At 44.5% G+C, this 19415-nt stretch overlaps 1 protein-coding gene and 1 pseudogene across 1 annotated transcript; both read right to left on the bottom strand.

Annotated features, from left to right (window-relative positions):
- Window positions 1–1908: 1908 nt before the first annotated feature.
- Tnfsf15 (TNF superfamily member 15) lies at window positions 1909–18477 on the bottom strand. The gene is made up of 4 exons (XM_032902984.1): window positions 18149–18477; window positions 7094–7136; window positions 6069–6107; window positions 1909–2847 (listed from the first exon to the last, which is right to left on the bottom strand). The coding sequence occupies exons 1-4, from the start codon at window positions 18422–18424 to the stop codon at window positions 2393–2395; spliced, it is 813 nt and encodes a 270-aa protein (XP_032758875.1). The 5' UTR covers window positions 18425–18477; the 3' UTR covers window positions 1909–2392.
- LOC116885467 lies at window positions 11484–11702 on the bottom strand (annotated as a pseudogene).
- Window positions 18478–19415: the final 938 nt, after the last annotated feature.

The following is a 19415-nucleotide window of genomic DNA, read 5'->3' as shown; positions in this document are numbered from 1 at the left end:
TCCAAGCCATCTAGATCACTTCTGGGCAGCTTTGAAGGGTGTTGGCACAAAGCTTGGGTTTAGTGGAGGAGGTGATCGGGTCACTCTGACTGCTTTTGGGCAAGTCTTTTCCCATAACTCTATGTTGCTCAATGTTCTCATGCACCCGGAAGATAAACGTAGGCAGAGAGAGCATCTCACTCTCCTTTCTGACCTCGGAGCCAGGCTGGAGTCATTGACAAAGCATCCTTAATTGACCAATGAACATTACTCTCAGGGTTTTAGACCTAAGCAATACCTCTTCCTCCTGGCCACCAAGTCTGCCCAACTTCTTTCAGGTGTGATTTTCCCCTATGAAGAACGGGGGTGGGGGTGATCTCACCTTTCCCTGTGTTCTCACTGAGGCCTTTTTCAAGAAGTTGAAGACAGCAAAAGGACCAATGTAAGCCGGCTTAGCAGAAGTTAGATATTATACAACCTAGGTTTGGTAGGCAGTGGAGATGAATTTTGTAACAAATTATTACTCAACAAATTTTGTTCAGCTACTACTACTCTACCAGTGGTTGTGAGGGAGCCACACTACCCAGCTCTACTAATTTTTCCTAGCAGATGGCTCAGCAGTTATTTGGGGCCAAGTTTTACCATCCGACTCCTTTGTGGCATCTGCCATCACATGAGCACTTCTAACAGAGACGTGGAATTGGGAGGAACTGACCACAGTTCACACCCAAGTTTTATTCACCTGGTGGGATGTTGAATTTGGTCATGGAATCAAGCATCACTGTTAAAATATTATTGACCTTGTAAAGGTCACACAATAGGTCTCACTATATCAAATGCATGAGGTTAATGTGCCTTCTTCTAATGGCCTCATTTGGTCTTGAAAAATGAATGAATTTCTGCTGTACAGACAAGTCAAGCAGCTAAAAGACCATGGTCACCCCGTCTTATCTCTGTTAGTATTGGAAAACCACACTAAAGAAATGAAACCAAGGAAGCACATCCTCCAAGCTCTCCTCCAAGAAGAGGCTTTGTCTGGGTTGGTTAATTAATACCATATTTAAATCCCTTTGAATATTTTAAGGCAAAAATACCCATACAGCATTCTTCATTTAAAGCTGCAAACCAAACTTGAGAGCAGATCCAGATAGACTTCTCCAGATTTGATGATTGACACCTTGTTGGTTGTCGGAGAATAAGTACATTGAATCCTGGCGTGAATCAAGTGTTCATACAGTGGTCCATTCCACCAGATATCTGTCTCTAATTTCCTTCAGTGTCTCTATCAGCTGGCTAGCCTACCCTGGACAACAACAGAGAGAACATTTTTAGGAACGCTGTCTTGCATGACTTGAAATTTTTCTTTAAACTTTTCTTTAACATTTATTTAGTTAGTTAGTATGTGCATGCCATGGCATTTGTGTGAGGGTTGAGGATAACTTGTGGGAGTCAGTTCTCTCCTTCCAGCTTTTGGGTTCTGGGAAGTCAAACTCGGGGTCTCAGGCTTCATAACAAGCACCATTACTTGCAAATCACCTTGATGGCTGACTTGAAGTTAGTCTTTGGAACATTCTGAGTGGTAGTTGATTAGGAAGTATGCATTGAGAATTCATTTAGTTTTTAAGTAAAATTTGACTTTCTCTTCATGGTCCTGTGGACTGAGTGCCCAGAGCAGAGTAGGTACTCAAGAACCATGGTCTCACAACAATAAAAGTGTTCTATGTTCCATGTGCATGTGGAATTCCTACTGGCATGTTTGGATATTAAAGAATGCATTCAGAAGAAAGGTGAGCTTGCTTCGGCAAGCAGAAAACCATTTCCTTTTTGGAGAATATTCGTGAGAATACCAGTTCTTTTCTTTTTTCTTTCCTTTTCTTTTTGTCTTTTCTTTGTTTTTTCTTCATTTCTTTATTTCTTTGGGGTTTTTTTTGTTGTTGTTGTTTCTTTCTTTCTTAGTTTTTAGGTTAGGCACAAGAGAATGTCGAAATGCAAACAAAAGACTTTTGCCTCTGGAGGAATTAAATCGTTTTCTCAGACTTTCTTTGCATTCTGTCCTTAACTCTTGGACTGAAGTAAGTTTATTATCAAATTCAGCTGTAACTGAACTGCTGGTTCAGAGAGGTCTAGGACAGAGGGCACCGTGAGACCAGTAGATTTGTGCCATTGGATGATGGGTGTTTGAATTTTTAAAACCCAGCAGGTCTCTATCAACCAGGAGCTGTTCTGAGTTCTTCATTTACTATTTCAGTCCATAAGGCATATAAGGATCAACTTTGGGTTCCTAAATTATATAGCTAAACCACTGTTCCCTATCCCTGATCCCTCTAAAGCCCCTGTTTATAGTTCCATATAAGCAAAGGAAATTGGGAAGTAGAAGGCAGGAAAACCCCGTGGAATGATGGTTGCTTCCTCCTCATATCAAGAAGGCTCCAAAGAAAGTTTTATCTTCTTTTGTGTAATCCACCAAGGAGATGTCACTGACATTTACCATCAGCCTGTCCCCTTCTTCCAAGGAGAACATGGCCCCAAGGTAGATGGGCTGAAACCAGTTGCTGCTTATTTCACACACAGACTTGGTCCCTGTAAGGAGGTGGGCAGGCTCAGGGTAGCTGTCTGCTACCTTGGTGATAACCACAGTGATGGAGTCTGGCTTTTTTGGCCGTCTCACCCTGCTGATGTCACCACACTCAGATGTGGTTCCTCGGAATGTGATCTGGGAGTAGATGAAATAGTCTCCTGACTCTGGGATCACCAGGAATTTGTTGGTGTAGTTCATTCGGTTCTTGGTGAAGGCCATCCCTAGGTTATTCTCCCAGTGTAGAGCAGCCAGTTCATTTTTCAGATGTGGTACAGGAGTTTGTCTCACAACTGCAAATACAGAAAGAGAAGTTTAATTGGCACAGATTAGAACCTGTGGTTTTGATACCTGGGGTAACAGAATAAAGTCTTGTGTTATTTTTCTGTCTCTCTCTCTCTGTCTCTCTCTCTCTCTCTCTCTCTCTCTCTCTCTCTGCTTATGTGTGTTTGTGTGTTTATGTTGTATCGACACATGTGCATGCAAGCACATGTGCGTGTGGAGGCCAAAAATAGAAGTTCCACATTTTGATATAGGGCTCACCAATTTGAGGAGAGTGGCTGGCCAGAAAGTTCTAGGCATCTGCCTGTGTCTGTCCCACCCGTCTTAGGGATACAGGCATAAGTAACTGTGTCTAGATTTTCAAGTAGGTTCTGCTGATCCAAGATTAACTCCTCCTGCTTGCATAGCAGGCACTTTATACACTGAGCCGTCTTTCCAGCCCCTGCCTCCTGCACTCACATTCCTTGGTGACCCTATGAGGTAAAGCAATCTTTTTCACAGTCAGAACTTTGCCATTCCTGATAATTTAAGTGGCTCTGGGGCATGGCCACTCATATTTGGATCACTTTAAAAGATTTTCTTATTTACAAATTGTTGTTCTACATGGGTACAGTAAAAGTTAAGAAATCCTCTTACTTTGCTGTGTACCTAAACAGAATTTGCTGCTAAGTTGGCTTACCCAGGATAAGGCCAGACAGCAGGCCCTCTCGGTGCTTATTCCTGAAGCCATGTATAGATTTTTTCAATGCTTCATCATTCTTACACAAATTTAGCATTTTACATTAGATTAGACTGTCTGCCAGAGCTCCTGGAAACAATTATCCACTGGTATGGAATCTACAACTGTACTCTCCTCTCTTCCCGCCCTCTAGAAAAATTCCTTTTGCATAATGTCATCTTACTGAATCTGTGTTTGTTTTTATTTGGCATGTCTTTCCTTTGGGGAAAAAAGATAAATAATACTTGTAGGAAGAATTAAAAGAGGTGTAAAAACCCATGACTATTAGGGAATACATTAATCCTTACTAACTTTCTCGTTTAGAGAAACTCTGTTCCAAAGGAAAGAGGGAGGGAGGAGAGAGGTGGGAGGGACAAGGGAGGAGGAAGGACAATGAGAGGGAGAGAGAAGGAACAGGAGGAGAGGGAGAGGGAGGGGAGGAGGAGAGGGAGAAAGAGAGAGAAGGAGAAAGAGAGAGAGGGAGAGAGGGAGAGAGCTCATGAGAGGGAGAGCTCTAGTAACCAACCCTGTCATTACATCACAATGCTGTAGTCCAATGTCACAAAACAGGCAGTAATCAATAATGCATTACCTGGGGACATGTTGGGACCAGAAACTCAGAACATTTTGGCAATTCTCCCACAGTGACAGGGCCAAATATAAGTCAGTGCAGTAGATTTGTGGAATGCAAGGAAGCTGGGCTTTGGGCCACTTGGGCCAAGTACCAAGTCTGATTCTGCACCATGCAAAGCTCTTTAACCATCTGTGCAGCTTGTTTCCCTCCTGTGTGCCTCAGTGTCTCAACTGGAAGCTGAGGCTAGGGTTCTTTAGAGCCCTGTTCTGAAGATTAAGTGGGCAGAACAAATGGGACCATTTTATAGATTACCATAAAATGAGTACAGCTGGGATAATTTTTCCTGTTCAAATAAAGCAGCATGTTTCATTTGGAGAGATTAAAGAGTAAGCTTGTGTCATTTTTATGTGTTATAGATTCTTATGCTTGCATCACTCCTAAATATACATTCTATAAAACATATTAGCCAATGATTTATGAAATATGCCTGTAGTTAAAGGAAATGAATAGAACCAAACTCGATTCAAACCACTGATGTCAAATAGGATAATTCGCAAGAAAACTATTACTTTTAGAGGCAACAAAAACATCTTAATCCCCTATAACTATTTTAAAAACTCACAGCGATCACCATTGTACACTGATACTATTGTTTGGGGATAGCTTCTGTTTTAAGGAATAATTTAATAACTTGTGCATGCAATGGGTGACCAGAAACCTAGGTCTTGGATTTTCTCAACCTATGGGGTGTGAGCATCAGAAAACATGTATTTGCAATGGTCTTAGGAACAGCAGCATAGCGCAGTAGCAAAACTATAGTTATGAAATAGCAACAAAAATAATTTTGTGCTTGGGAGTTGCTACCACATGAGGAACTATATTAAAGGGTCACAGCACTAGGAAGGTTGAGAATTAATATAATCTAAGGTATCTTTCCTATTGCTGACTGGTCTAGGATATCTTATGCAAGCTTAGCACATGGCCTGAATGGGTGTGGAATCCTCGAGTCTCTACATTAAATGGCTCTTGGAAAGCTCTGGGGCTTCCGTCTTTATCTCCGTCTCTTGACTGTGAATGATACAGTGATTGACATGTCTTCAGATGATGCATAAACCCATCCCACTGTGTCTGCAGAGAGACAAGCCCTGTTGCACTAAATGCAATGAGTGGAGTTAGCTTAGCAGATGTGATGTTGGAGTTCGGATAGGAAGCATGTTGCTTGATTTGAATTTTCCCACTACCTACCCATCTGACTTAGAACACGTCAAATCGATGTCTGATCCTGAGTTTTTTTCAATGTTTTGTTCATGTGTGTAAGTGGTGTGTATGTGTGTGTGTGTGTGTGTGTGTGTTCAATTGTCTGTGCCCCTGTGAAAACCAGAAGTTGACATCTAGTACTATACTCTGCTGCTTACTTACCACCTTACTTTTTGAGATAGATCTTGATGGACCAGCTAGTCTGGGTGTCCAGTGAGCTTCTGGGATCTGACTCACTGCACCAGCGTGACAGACACATAGCAGCATGCCTGGCTTTTGACATGGAAGCTAGGGATCTGGACTCAGGTTCTTAAACAATAAGCATCTCATTTACTGAGCTACCTCCCCAGCCCCTTCAAGTCAGTGCAGGGATCTTTCACCTGTCATGAGATCCAGACGTACTTGAGGGCCCGAGATGGAGGAAAGCCACTTGTGGATGGCCGAGTGTGAGCATGCCAGAGGAAAACAGGAGAGACAGGTAGAATGCTGACTACAGAGGAGAGAGCATCATGAGACAGGGGCCCTTGGATCTCACACAGGGAAGAAATTATCCAAAATCCTTGATCATTAATTCTGTTGCCAGTTTAAAGCCATCACAGTGAGTTTTGGCAAATACAGTGAAAAAAAAAAAACTCTCTCAGATCTATGAACTATGACGCTTGAGGAAGTACAGGAAGGCTTACTTGTCAGGTGGGCTTTTGGCTTGTCTCTGGAAGGTGTGTCTGTAACAGGAGGAGAAATATGCTTTGAGTAATGGGGTAACAGACTGAAGAGCATCTGCAATGGAAGAGGAACATCAATCCTACCCACTGTGGTTCAATTTCGTGCCTTGGGCTTTGGATTGTTACATGATATCTGTAGGATACACCACTGGGGATGTGGGGGGGGGCTCAGGAGTAAAAGTCTTAGGTGCAAAAGGACCTTGGGCAAGTTGCCTTGTCTGGACTCTATTCTCCTATCTCTAAGATGGGCACAGCAATCTCTACCTTGAATGTCCACATGGTTCTTTGTTCTTAGGGCCAAATAAACCATGGCTCATTGCTTCTTCTTCTTCTAGGCTATTCTGTGAGGGCTAGATGATCTTTCAGAGTCTTTATGGTCCTTTTCCTATATCCACTGAGGAGTAAGGATAACTCAGCTGAGAAGGTATGTGGAGCGGTCATGACCCACTCAATCGATTCATGACCTAGACAGATCCTTTTCCATTTCTGCGTTTTTTTTCTCATTAGTCTTTGAGAAGGACGTTATCATTTCATGTTGATTTTTGTATTAAAGTTAAACAGGTTCTACAGTGATAAAGATGGCCTTAACTATAAACAGCAAAATCTATTATTTACTTCTGTTGTTTTGGGAACTGCTCTCATCCCTGAATAGGGGTTGACCAATTTCATCTACACTCACCTTGCCAGAAAGGATAACTACCGTCAGAGGTGACTAATGGTAGGCAGTTGGAATGATCTGTCTGAAAGCCACATTGCCTAGCATATCCCTGAGCTGGGAGTTTAGATTCAGATCACAGTTCATACATGAGGTCAGAGCACTGTTTTGCCTTCTTAGCAATGAGGGAGGAGCCTCACTATTCTCTAGGTCTACATCTCTTGGCTTGGCAACTTGGCAACTATAGACCCACCTCCAAGGGCATGCATACTAAAACTGTCAGCAATGTCCTTATCCCCCACAAGAAAAGACATCAAAGATGAATACTTACAAACTGGTTGTGCTGAAGGGGCAGACCTCTCTTCTGTCACAGTCTGTTGAGAAAAAAGTATAGTTCAGCCTATTTAGAGCCCTTCTTAACTCAAAATCCCACACAGCTGCCTATAAGACTCTGCTGTGTCTAAGCCTTGGTCCTCTGCTGGGAGGGGAAGAGCATTGGAATATCTCAGTTGGTATCTCTTTGTTTTTTTTTTTTTTTTTTATTTCTGGAGCTGGGGACTGAACCCAGGGCCTTGCGCTCGCTAGGCAAGCGCTCTACCGCTGAGCTAAATCCCCAGCCCCTCAGTTGGTAAAAACCTTACATCTCAGCTCTGCACTTCTTTTCTAGAGACCCCCCCAATGGCCTTCCTTTCTTCTGTCTTTGTCTCTTAGCTTGAGAGTGTTTCCTGCTGTATCTGAGGAGATTTCTGCATCCTGTCACTGCTTGTAGTAAACGAATTAGAGGTTACTTTATTTTTCCCTCACTATTTTGAAGGTTGGAACTGTTCTTGTTATTGATATATATTGATCGTGCATCATGAAGGACTTTTTGAAGACACTCATACTCCACTATATCATATATTCTGACCATATTCACCCTCCCGTATTCTGTTCTGTCCCCCTTTCCCCGCCAGCTACTCTTTTTCCCCAAGATAATCCTGCATTTAATCCCGTGCAATCCACCTCTCTGTAGCTGTATTTATATTGTCTGTATCCATTTCTCCCTATAAATGATTGTATAGAATTGAGGACCCACATGTGAAGGGAAACACAGTTTTATTTGTCGCTCCAAGTCTTAAGAAATTACTCAGATAAAGAAATGAATACCTCCCATTCCCATCAGCTTTGCATTCATACTGGTTTCCACAGAACGCATGAAGAATTCTTCCACTATCACAACCCTAGTTCCTGAGTCACCTTAGATTTTCCATGATAGAAGGAAAGCAACTGTCTTGGAACCAGATAGACATGCATTTGGATTGTGGTTCTGTCCTTTGTCAATGGTAAGTTCTTGTGAAAGACACCCTTTTTTCTGAGTTTCGTGTATCCACTTATAACTGGAGATATTAACACCCCCAAACCTAAGTGACTTGCAGAGTTGAGGTGAAGATAATAAGAAAATGCCCCAGTCAGTTCAAAGGACCTGGGAAAACACAAGAACTGCCATTCACAGGCCTGAGCACAAGGCTCTGGAGCAAGGCAGGCTCCCAGCTTACTAACAATCACACCGTTTTCACACACTTGCGTGCTTTTGCAAGACAGTTCTCTGACTTGGATCTTGTAATTACACAGCCCCCATTAACATATTACTTCCTACTTCCTACCATGGACCTCTCATCTATGCCTGCAACTTAAAATCTACATGTGCACAGCCCGTTTGTGCTTGTGACTGAGGGGCTGTAACTGTGTGAGAGCAAGGGAGCAGGCTCTAACACAGGACACTGTGTGTCAATGCGTCCAGGCCCTGCCTCCTGCTCTCTGGGTCCTCCTACAGCTGCCTGGCAGACCTTCATGCCTTTGGTTTTCCTTTTTTCTATTTATAGCTTCTCTCTAGAGGGTTAACTAGGGAGGATTCTATTATGACCAAGATTTTATTGTGCTCATAATGTGTTGGTGGCTCCTCATGCCTTTCACAACATAGTTCTATATATTTTTTTAAAAAATTATATTTTATTTATTTTGCATATGTGTGAATATGCATAGTCTGTGTATGGAGGTCTGAGGACAGCTTGTGTTAGGTCTGTTTTTTTACTTTCACAGTGAGGATTCTAAGGCAAGCGCCTTTACCCATTGACCCCTCCTCCCACTGCCCCACAGTTCTATCTTATCCTGACATCCCATATTCCATTGGTCACCTCTCTTTTTAGTGAGTGTTTGCTCTTTAATATGTCCTCTGTGTTTCCAGTTGTGAGAGGAAACCACAGTGTTCCTCAGTCAATAGATTTAAAAGTACAAAGAGTGCAGTTGTTGCTTATTTGTGCTGGCAGCACACATCCTTCAGCCTCATGAAACACTCTATATAGATTCTATCCATATTCCCATAGTAACAGTGGGGCTTGCCGAATATCCTCCATTCCCATATGTGGGGGAACAACATGTTAACTCCGGTCAGCTGACTTCAAAATGTCAAGATTGGAACTCTGCCCTTATAGCTTATGGACAAGCTCCTGATGTGTTGAGGCAGAAGGCATGAGAGTCAGTGTGGTGATAGCGGGGTGAGCTCAAGATTCATTAATCAGATGGCTGATCCAGAACTGTGGGGAGCTGTGGAAATCAGTTTGAACAGAGGTTTACAGGTCCTGTACATGTTACTCAGATGATGAAGGACGAATAGCCACGTTGGAGAAGGTTAACAGCATGTATAAGAAGGAGGAGGGCCAATTGCACATGGGGGCAGCTGGAAGCTGGTAAGGCTAGGGAATGAAGACATTATAGATATTCATTCACCCAGCATCTTTGAAAAGCCTAGCCAATTGCTGGGAAAACTGTCTCACATTAATACATTTGCTGCCTTGAGATGTATTCCCAGAAGTGGCTTGGTTTCTCTCTGGTGCCTGAATTGCTATGGACAGAGTTGGTAAAGGAATTGGTTATTTGATGAGGCAGAAAGTGGGAAATGGGGAGAAAATTGGTGAGGTCATGAATCTCCTCATGGTAGAGAAAGGTATACCTGTCTTAGTTGGAGTTCTCTTGCTTCACTTACTTCTCTGTTGGGAAACCATATCACTCACCTTGCTTATTTTGGACTGAAGGGACACTCAGCAAAAGTTTTGGAATGTTCCTTTTTGACTAAGAATTCTAGGGCTGTGACCTGGTACCTGGGCTACGAGCACAAGTTCCTGGTGGACCTGTTGGGCTTTTATTACTCAGACACACATTTTATTTTTATATATGGTTGGGATGCATGGGTTTTAGTGGTTCAGACGGCCACTAGATATGAAGGTTGAGCTAGCTCCCCACTGGAAGGTACTGAAGACCATACCACTCCCAGAATCTGGAGGAAAACCATGGACTGGGACTCTCTTTTCCTTTCCTTCACTAAGTTTTAAAAATAATGCCTGCTGGAGAGAGGAAGCTACTGTGATAGGGCACAACAACGGTGAGGTGAGAAGGGCTGGGACAGTCGTTTGTCTAGGGAAAGGTTCAAGAACCAAGCTGTCCTACTGCGTACATTCCAGATGGTGGTTGGCAACCCCAGGACAATTAGACATCCTTCCTGTTCTCTAGGTGTGGTTCCTTCAAACACTTCTAGATGACTCTGTGGTCCTGAGGAGCTCCCAAAGACTGCTGTATTTGTCTCCAAATCCGAATGGACCCTGGCTCCAGGCCACACCTCAAGAATTGGACATTTCCCTTAACATGACTTTTCGCCATGGGCTGAGAATCAGAATCAATGCTATTTCTTGTGGTAGTGCTTTTCTCTCTGTAGGAGACTTTGCTAGGCACAGTGTCTTGTCTGCTCTTACCACTCTATCTCCAGCATGCAGGGAAATGCCCACTTCTTTACTGGAGTAGGGATCTGTCAAAGGTGAAGATCTCAGGCCTCAGGAAGTCAGAGGCAGAGAAGCATAGGTAATGGGGCAAAGCTAGGATTCAGTGACTTTAGCTAGGGCTTCACAGCTCAAACATCTAGGAGACAGGTATTTTTGCCTAGATTAAAACTTTTAGAACCTGGGGAGATTACTCAGCACTTGCTGGCCTTGCAGATGACCAAGGTTCAGTTCCCAGCATCTACATGGTCATCCCCAGTCATCTGTAGAGACAGTTTTAGGGGATCTGATGTTTTTTTACCTTCTTGGGCACCAGGTATGCATGTGATACACATACACATGCTACCAAAACACTCACACATAAATAAAATCAGCAAATCATTATCAGTCTCATCATCGTCAAGCACAAGAAGCAAACACTATCTTAACAACTTAAAAGGTGAGTAGCAATGGCCTGTTGACACCACAGATTCTTAAGTTTCCCCCAAGGCCTGCATAGAACACAGCTGAGGCTCTGAAAACATTTACTGAGAATGAAAGGGATGGCCAGAAACCAAGTCAGAAAAAAAAACCCAAAAATAAAAAAATAAAGTTAATATGCACACTCATGGGCATACATCTTAGTGGGACCATGGGTGTCAGGACAAGCAGCACTGAAATGTAACTGGTGCTTTCCCCCCTTGATTCTTGCAGGTTGTAACACACACTATTCTATGATTTTCTTTCTTTTGTATTTTTTTTGAAAAGCTTAAGATTCAATCTGTAATGTAATACCTCTATCTTATTCCAATGTCAATTAAAAAACAAAACACCCTCCAACCACCACAGAAACAGACTAACTAAGATCGTAAGAGAACCGAAAAGCACTTCATATATCCATCTCTGAAGAGCAGTGCCTCCCTCCCGGTGTCTTCACGTCCGCCTCTTCTGTGCTCTTATGGATAGCACATTGTTTCTGCGGATGAACGCATCTCCGTTCTTATTCTTCGACTGTCCGTTTACATACTCCTGTCTGTCCTGGTGCTATATCCATGTAACCATCCAGGCAGGCCAAGACCCCTCGATAATCCACGGCAGAAATTAATTTCACCACAACTGGCTGTCACTAGGTGTTTGCTTCTGCAGACTCATTTTTAACAATGCGGCTTGGGTAGCTCATCACCATTTCACCTGTCATGGCCCCGGGCTCATCTTGCAGCCAGGCCTCCTCAGTCCCGAGAGCCAAAACCAGAAACAGCCCTATTCTATGATTTTTCTTTCTTTTTTTGGCACGTTGACTAGTAGTGACCCCTGGCTCAGACTGTCTGTGTCCTTTGATTTACATATTTCTTGATCCAGTCTTCTTTTTTAAACTGGGCAGAAAAAAGGCTGGGGTAAAGGGGGAGCCTCTTAGCCATGTGCTCCTGCCTGCTGGGCTCCGTCCTGGGGCCTGGTGTGTGAGCGTTTTAATAGTCTGTGCAAGCTGACGTCACTACAGGTGTTTAAAGGCCGTAAGAAAGTACTGACAGTCAAAGGAAGGGAGAGGAATCTGAACCTTTGGAGCAAATTCATATTCTGACACGTACACCAGGATCCGATAAGCATTATCAGGGGACACAACGTAAACACGTTTGCGGTTGGCCTTGGAGATTTCCTGGCATTCCCCCAGAAAAAATCCCTGTAAGTAGATATTAATTAATGATCCACTTAGCCTTCCCTCCCACTTCTGGAGTCACCTGCCCCATTGACTCTGTTCACAAACAGGAAATTCTATTCATTTCTTGCCGTCATAAACCCTGCAATTGAAAAGACATTCGTGTTTTATGGCCCACAACACTTCTCTCCGTCTGTCTAGGGGAAATCAGTGTGTTTGAGGCTTCCTTTCCCTGGAGTCTCACAAGGATAAATACAACTGGAAATGGCATCTTTTGCGGTCACGTCGTTGCATCAGCCTCTGTATTGGCCTGGACCAGTCCAGGGTTGCCATGGTATATATTTGATCTGGCATAGAGCAGAGAGTCAGGGGTTTGCAGCAGAGCAAATGTGGAAATTCCGACTTTGTTATTTCTTGACTCCTGAGCCTGACACACTGGCTGACCCCAGTGATTCTTTCCTGGCAGGCCTGTGCTCCTGGCTCAGGGAAGCCACACTTAAAGTTCATATCAGTGCATCTCATTTCCCTCTTTCTTTGGGCCCAAGCACTCCTCTTAGACTGTGGTGTCTTCACCTTCTCTTGGGTTCTACAGCTTTGGCTGTGAACAGAAGTTGCCCTTGGGTCTGTTTTCTGAGAACTGGCAGATTTTAGACTCGGTTAGGAGTCTGGGGTGACTTTATTCCTTTCTCCAGACAGACACTGTGTAGGCTTCATAGGTCCATAGTTTACTTCTGGACTCTGCCTTCTCAGAACACAAATGTGGAGAGGAAGCAGAATGGACCAGTGGCCACTTTAGGTCCTCAGCTTGCTGTTGCTGTCTGCTTCTGGGTGGCATGAGATTCAGGCTGCGAGACAACGTCGCGCAGTGCTAGAGCTGTGGTGTCTGGGTGAGGACGTGGGAGTTTGCTAAGCTAGAATGGTGCAGGCTTGCTTGAGGGAGTGACAGCATGGCTCAGGATGTGACCCGTATGTGCTGCAGCCCTTTCTTCTGTCTTTGAAACGCCACCGCCTTCCCTGCCAGCCGCTTCCAGCCTAACTTTTGGGGATAAGCTACTCTTCCGTGTGGGGCTTCCCTGGGTTATAGCAGGGGTGAATCCACTGTGGGAGCGACATGCGTTTGGGTCTTTCATCTCACTCGTTTGTGTCTTGTAGACAACGATGAGGATCGTAGCTATTGTTCGCCTTTAAAACAGGAAGAACAACTTGGGCACGATAAGAGGCCCATCCAAGGTGGAGTGGGTAGGGAAATCCTCTGGGTGGCGTCCCTTTTTTGCCTATAACTTTCTGGATGCCTTTCAGACTTCCCACGATAGTCCGAGGAAGAAGGCACATTCATTCCCTCGTTTAATGGGCAGAGAGTCTGAGGCCTAGGGAAAGCGGATCTATTGCCCAGTACTTTATCCCCACTTTGTCAGGAAAACACAAGCGGATGTCTTGGCAAGTTGCCACTGTGGATCTTTCCAAGTGGAAATAGAGTTAGCATTTACCCATCATTTACTGCATCCCAGACTTTCCTGGGGTGTGGGGTAATTAGATGAGGTAGGAGAGGGAATACAGGAAACAGTGGAGTCTTGCAAGGGCTTTTGAGAAGGGTGGAGAAGTGAGATTAAAGAGCCCTGAGGTGAACGTGGGGAGAGTCTGTGAGGAATGTACAGATGCAACAGGAGTACGGCACTGAACAGGAAGCCCTACCTCACAGCCGGGAGACTTACGGTCCAGAATTCAGTACCATCTATGCCTTGTGTGCAGCTGAGATTTAGTGTCCTGAGACAGGGTGGGGTGAGGTTAGGGTAGGAACAAAGCCCTGGCCTTAGGGCGCCAGTTCCAGAGGGGGTAGAACATCTGTTCTGGGGCAGTGACAACTATTCAGGCTCCTGGAGGATACCTGAACCATGGTCAAATGCTATCCAAAAAGAGTGGTTTCAGGGAAGAGGTTGTGGTGATAGGGCAAGACTGGAGTGCATGAGGAGGCACAGAGATACTCATAAGTCGGAAAAGCTCCGCAGCACACAAGCCTACTCTCTGGCCTGCAATGTCAAATTCCACAGTAGGCAGGGAAGTTGTGCTCTGTGAAGTAATCTCTCCGAGCAGGGGATTTCCCTGGTCAGCATGATGTAAGTGCTGTTCTTGGCTAATCCCCACCACGGGAGACACCTTACATATCTTATTTCTAATTACCTGTATTTCATACAGAGGCAAGCAGACAAGAGAAGGGAGACGACATACTAGTGGTCAGCCTAGAATTCAGACTGGGGTTGAGATTTCAACTCATGACCCACGACCTTTCCAAGACATCATCCTACTGTCGTCCACAAATCTGAAGATCCTAAATCCTACACTACTGTCCTTTCTTAAAACAGGGAACACACACTTTTTGTTTAAGGAGTGTTTGCAAACACTTCTTCCCTTCCATGGAGGCTTAACCTTCCACTTCCCCTCCTTGGACGAGCACAGAAGCACCAATTTCTCAGTTCTTCATGGGACACTCCTTGCATTTATAAATACATACATGTAGATGAACGCTCTCAAAACCCAAGCATGTGCTATTATGTACACGTATACCTCGAGCCCCTTGCCTCTTTACATTGAATTTATGGATGCTGGGCTGTATCTGCTTGCCCATATAAAACTGCAATCAATCTTTGTGTCTCTGATCAGATTGTCTGTCTGCGATGTGCATCACATCTCCGTTTAAGGATTATTCGGTAATAGAAGTATTTGCTTCCCTTCTGGCTTTCCTGAAGGAGGGGTTTTCTGGGATGGGAGACCATTTTGTTTTTAATTATATTTCCCTGGCACCAGAGTGTCAGGACACTTCTCTGATTCAACCTGCACCACACCCTCCATGCCCCGCAGTCCTAATTTCCTGCTAAGCTCTGTGTCCGAGGTGGGTGCGTGATTCTCAGAGTGCAGTAGTAGAGTTGGTCTGTGAAACTCCTCACTGGACTGGCATGGAGGTACTGGTAGTGGCCCTGACTTTTCTCCATGGCATTGCTGGAAGTTTTCTTCTTGTGGTGTGATATCTGGAACCTAGTGCAGTGTGAATGAACCCCGTGGTCTGAGGGCAGAGCAGGAGGCTCAGGCTGTCTGGTTTTAAGCTTGGATCTGCCTCTGACTAGAGGTACAGGCTTAGGTAAGTATCTTCATCCCCCACTCCCACTCAGTTTTCCTATCTGCAAAACAAAGGAATGGCTTACTTCTAAATCAAAAGTAGTCTTTGACAGGGACCTCGGGGAACGGCCTTTATTTCACAGGTGCCTTCCTGAACTCTTGCATAAAGCCTTCTTGGAGCCACGTCACCCCTGCTCCGTGGCCAGGTGAGGGAACACCAGGACTTTTATAGCTCCCTTTTCAGTGTCCTGCATCAACCTCAAGTTTCCCTGGTGGTTGTCTGGTGCCTAGCATAGAGTGCCAATCATATCTCAGGATCCCGGTGCATGTGGTTTAGCCACATTCCAAACATACAAGATGTTCCTGCACGTGTCTCATTAATAATGCCAGCATGCTGACAGAAACACCCTCTTTGGCAGAAAAGGAAACAGCTCAAAGATATGAAACCAGGAACCTGTTTGCCACTTGGCCAAAAATGGCGGAGCTGACCGGAGAGCCTCATTTTAGCCCAATTAACTCTCTTTGGATCTCACATTCTGCCCTCTCCTCGGAGTCAGTAATTCTCTCTTAGGAACCCCCAGTTCCATTTCTGTCCTTCTCAGCATGGCTCCTTCTTGGTGAGGCTAGCTAACCTCTTAGCATAGCTGCTGCCTGGCTTCTTTGAGCCATGACTTTTTCTTGACTCTGGTGATTGGGATCAAAGGTCTGGAGGGGAAAATGGCTCCCATCCCCTCTGCCTGCACTTTTCTCTGTCCAAACTTTTGCATCGTCCAGTGAGGCCCTTTCCCAGGGTTAGTACCCTACTAACTCTAAAATAGTACTTCTCCACAATCCTAACGCTGTGATCCTTTAATACGGTTCCTTATCTTGCGGTGCCCCCCCCCATAACATTATTCTGTTGCTACTTCATAACTGAAACTCTGCTAGTGTTATAAATCATAAAGTAACTATCTGATATGCAGGACATCTGTGCACATGCTACCACTGTGCAGGTTGCGACCCACAGGTTGAGAATCGCTGTTCTAAAACTCCTGTTACATAATCCCAAGGAACTGGTGTTAGCCGCTTCTCAGGCCACTGACCCTGGATGCTCCCAGCTGTTCTGTGTTCCTTCTGTCTGTGCATCTCAGTAAATAGGCCCCCTTAAAGCCCTTACAAGCTGTTCATAAATATTTTTCTCCCTCAAGACCTCGCCGTAAGTGGCCAGCTGCTCCTTTTCAGGACCTGGTCTCTCCAGGCATCCGTCTCAGGTCCTTTACTTCTCTGTTTTGATGCCCTGAGATGTCCTTTAGTCTGCTTAAGCAACAGTCTCAAGCATCCCTGTGTGCCTTCCCTCCAGGGAGATGGCTTTCTTCATGGTGGGATGGGGGTATTAGGTATTAATATGGCTCATACCCAAGGCATCTGAGTTGTGAGGAGGGCACCCTGGGGTGTTACTGTTTGTGATGACACCTGGAACCTTCTTTATGAGTCTTCCTGTTGGGTCATTTCCCTCTGCCAATTCCTATTTCTACACTGTACCTAGATGGCCTTCTCTGGTTTCTGCCAACATGGGGATTGTAGACAGCATCCTGAGTAATAGGATCCTATTCTGTACCAGGAATTGCTTTGGAGTCCAAGGACGCACAGGATGCTGGAGGCCACTTAGCAACACTATGTTCAAGAGCAGCTATCTCAGTATGAGTTGAGAATACCCTTGAGTGCCTCAGTCTGGTGTGTGTGTGTGTGTGTGTGTGTGTGTTTCCTGGGATCGAGCAGAGCCTGACATCCCATTTTCCAATCCTCCACAGGTCCCTTCTAACAGCAGCAGACTTCCTGGTCTATCTGCACATGTCCACACTTTATAAACCATGGCACGTGGCTGCCTGAATCACTGTTTGTTGACCCTGGTGGAGTAGCAGGAGTTACACATTAGCCCCAGAGTGGAAAATGCCCAGGATTGATTAGAGACCAGGTTTCTAATTAGACTATTTTTTTAGTCCTTAATCTTTGGGACTAAAGTGGAATCAGTCACTATAGACTGATTTTCTCCTAAAGAATATTCTTTAAATGACACACTTTGACCTATTGGATTCTTCCTGCGTGTCCCCAGCTCTGGTTTTGTCACCTCCTGGACACTTTCCCCCTCATTCGATGAGTACCACCTCTATACCCTTGTGGTGGCTAAGCTTCTTTCTAGCCCCAACAAAATCTCAGAGTCAGTAGGTTCTTAGTTGAGCACTGAAAAAAAATATTTCTAAACCCAAGAAGAGGAATTGGTTAAATACATTTTATCACACGCGTATAAGAACATAATACAGTCATCCATACATCATGCTGCCATGGAGTCATTATCATAGAAACAATTTTATACTATGTAGAAATCTCAGAATAATCCTTTGTTATAAATAAAAAAGAATTATATAGTTTAGGTCATTAATAGTTTACATCTCTCTTGGTTTCTGAATAAGTCTTTTTCTTCATTTCCTTGTTTATGATTTCTGTTTCTTTCCCCTCAATAATCATGCATTATGTAATATAATTTAAGAGCTTTTTGTTTAAGGAAAAGGAATGTTTTCCAAAGTATTGGCACACTATAATTGTAATGACCTAAAAATAAATATCTGGAGTGTGAAATTATTTTTGCATAAACACGAGACGAAATAATTCAATTCCCTGGAAATGCACAGTTAAGAACCAGATGGGACCTTTCCACCTCTCACTTTCCGGGTCTGTATTTGCTTTGTACAGGGCAGCCACCGGTGTTATTCATGAACAGCTGTGTCCCAAACTGGACTATGTGGCTGTCTGCAGAGAGACCACTGATTCCCTAGGCAAGAGAAAGTCTACTTACCGGAAACATACAGTCTTTTCCGGGGATCCGGAGCTGGCCAGTCATCAGGAGGGTGCTAAGTCCTGCGAGGATGGGAAATGATAACAGGCAGCAGGTGAGAGCCAAACAGGCTTTGCTCCTGGCTGCTAGCCCGGTCCTGGCCTCTCGCCTGTGCCGGCAGCCTTCCCGCAGCATTTCCACTGGGACTGCTTCCCCAAAGCCCAGCCCCAGCTCCTCTGCCATGCTTCTGCTGTCTTGGGGATACTTCTGATGCCTTCTGGCCAGAGAGCCCCCCATTAAATAAGAAAGCAGCTGTCACACCGCGTGAGTTAATGTCCTTCCTCTCCTCCCTTTTTACTCTCCCCTCCCCTTGACGGCCCTCTGCTACCCGCCCTGCCCAGCTAGGGAATGCACCGCCTACAACAGAAACCAAGTTTGGTTTAAGAAAAAAAAAAAGAAGAAGAAGGAGAAGGAGAAAGCTTTCCCAAGCATATTTATATACAGTACGATCATGTGCTCTTTCCTTCATTTACAGAAGGAAGTCAGGAAAGTCCCCAGAAGAGGAGATGAAGAATGCATCAAGCCGATGGGTGGGGCAAGTTAAAATGTACCTGCTCCCTGCCCTGGACTGTAGCCAGCTGAGCTGGTCTGGGGAGTGTGTTTCTTCTGGAAGTGAAAGTGAGGGACTGGGAGGTGTGTGGCTTGCAACAGGAAATGGAAATCACGTTTACATCAGCCCTTTGCCAAGAGTCTCCAAGCCTCTTAATCTAATAGCAACTCCCTGTCATTGTACACATGGAAGCACTGACAGTCAGAAAGGTACCTGCCCTAGGTCATTCTAGAAGTAAGAGAGCAGAGCCAGGAAGATGGCCATTCTAAGTTAAGATCAGACATGGGCATTGCCTGTGAAACAGAAGGATATTTCTAACCTCAGTTCCAGCAGAGAATATCTGGTTGTGGTCGTAGTTAGAAGTGACTGTCAGAGAGATAAGGACATGGGCTTCTGTGCTCCTTTGTCCCAAAGTTAACTTAATGCCAGTGGTTTATGTTGTCTGTGGATGGGAGAGGGGTATGGCAGCTGATAAGGGCTAACATTACTAAACACTCGCTTTTTAACTCGATGCTGGGAGTTAACCGTATCAATCAATTTATTTCATCCTGAGGCAACTGTTTTTATTTTTCTTTCTTTTCTTTCTTTTTTCTCTTTCATTTCCCTTCTTCCTCCTCTTCTTTCTCTTCCTTTTACATACCAAAAAGTGTCCTGAAACTCACTAGGAGGACCAGACTG

Source organism: Rattus rattus, chromosome 1 (genome assembly GCF_011064425.1).
Source record: "Rattus rattus isolate New Zealand chromosome 1, Rrattus_CSIRO_v1, whole genome shotgun sequence".
Classification (NCBI taxonomy): domain Eukaryota; kingdom Metazoa; phylum Chordata; class Mammalia; order Rodentia; family Muridae; genus Rattus; species Rattus rattus.
Note: the sequence above shows the minus strand (reverse complement) of the source record. Positions and strands in the feature narration are given on the sequence as shown.

Coding starts and splice junctions, on each gene's coding strand:
- Tnfsf15 (XM_032902984.1), bottom strand. CDS start 18,424: ATGGGGGGCTCTCTGGCCAGAAGGCATCAGAAGTATCCCCAAGACAGC. Junction 7,137..18,148: donor GAAAAGACTGTATGTTTCCG/GTAAGTAGACTT, acceptor TTTTCTCAACAG/ACTGTGACAGAAGAGAGGTC. Junction 2,848..6,068: donor GCCAAAAGCCCACCTGACAA/GTAAGCCTTCCT, acceptor CTGTATTTGCAG/TTGTGAGACAAACTCCTGTA.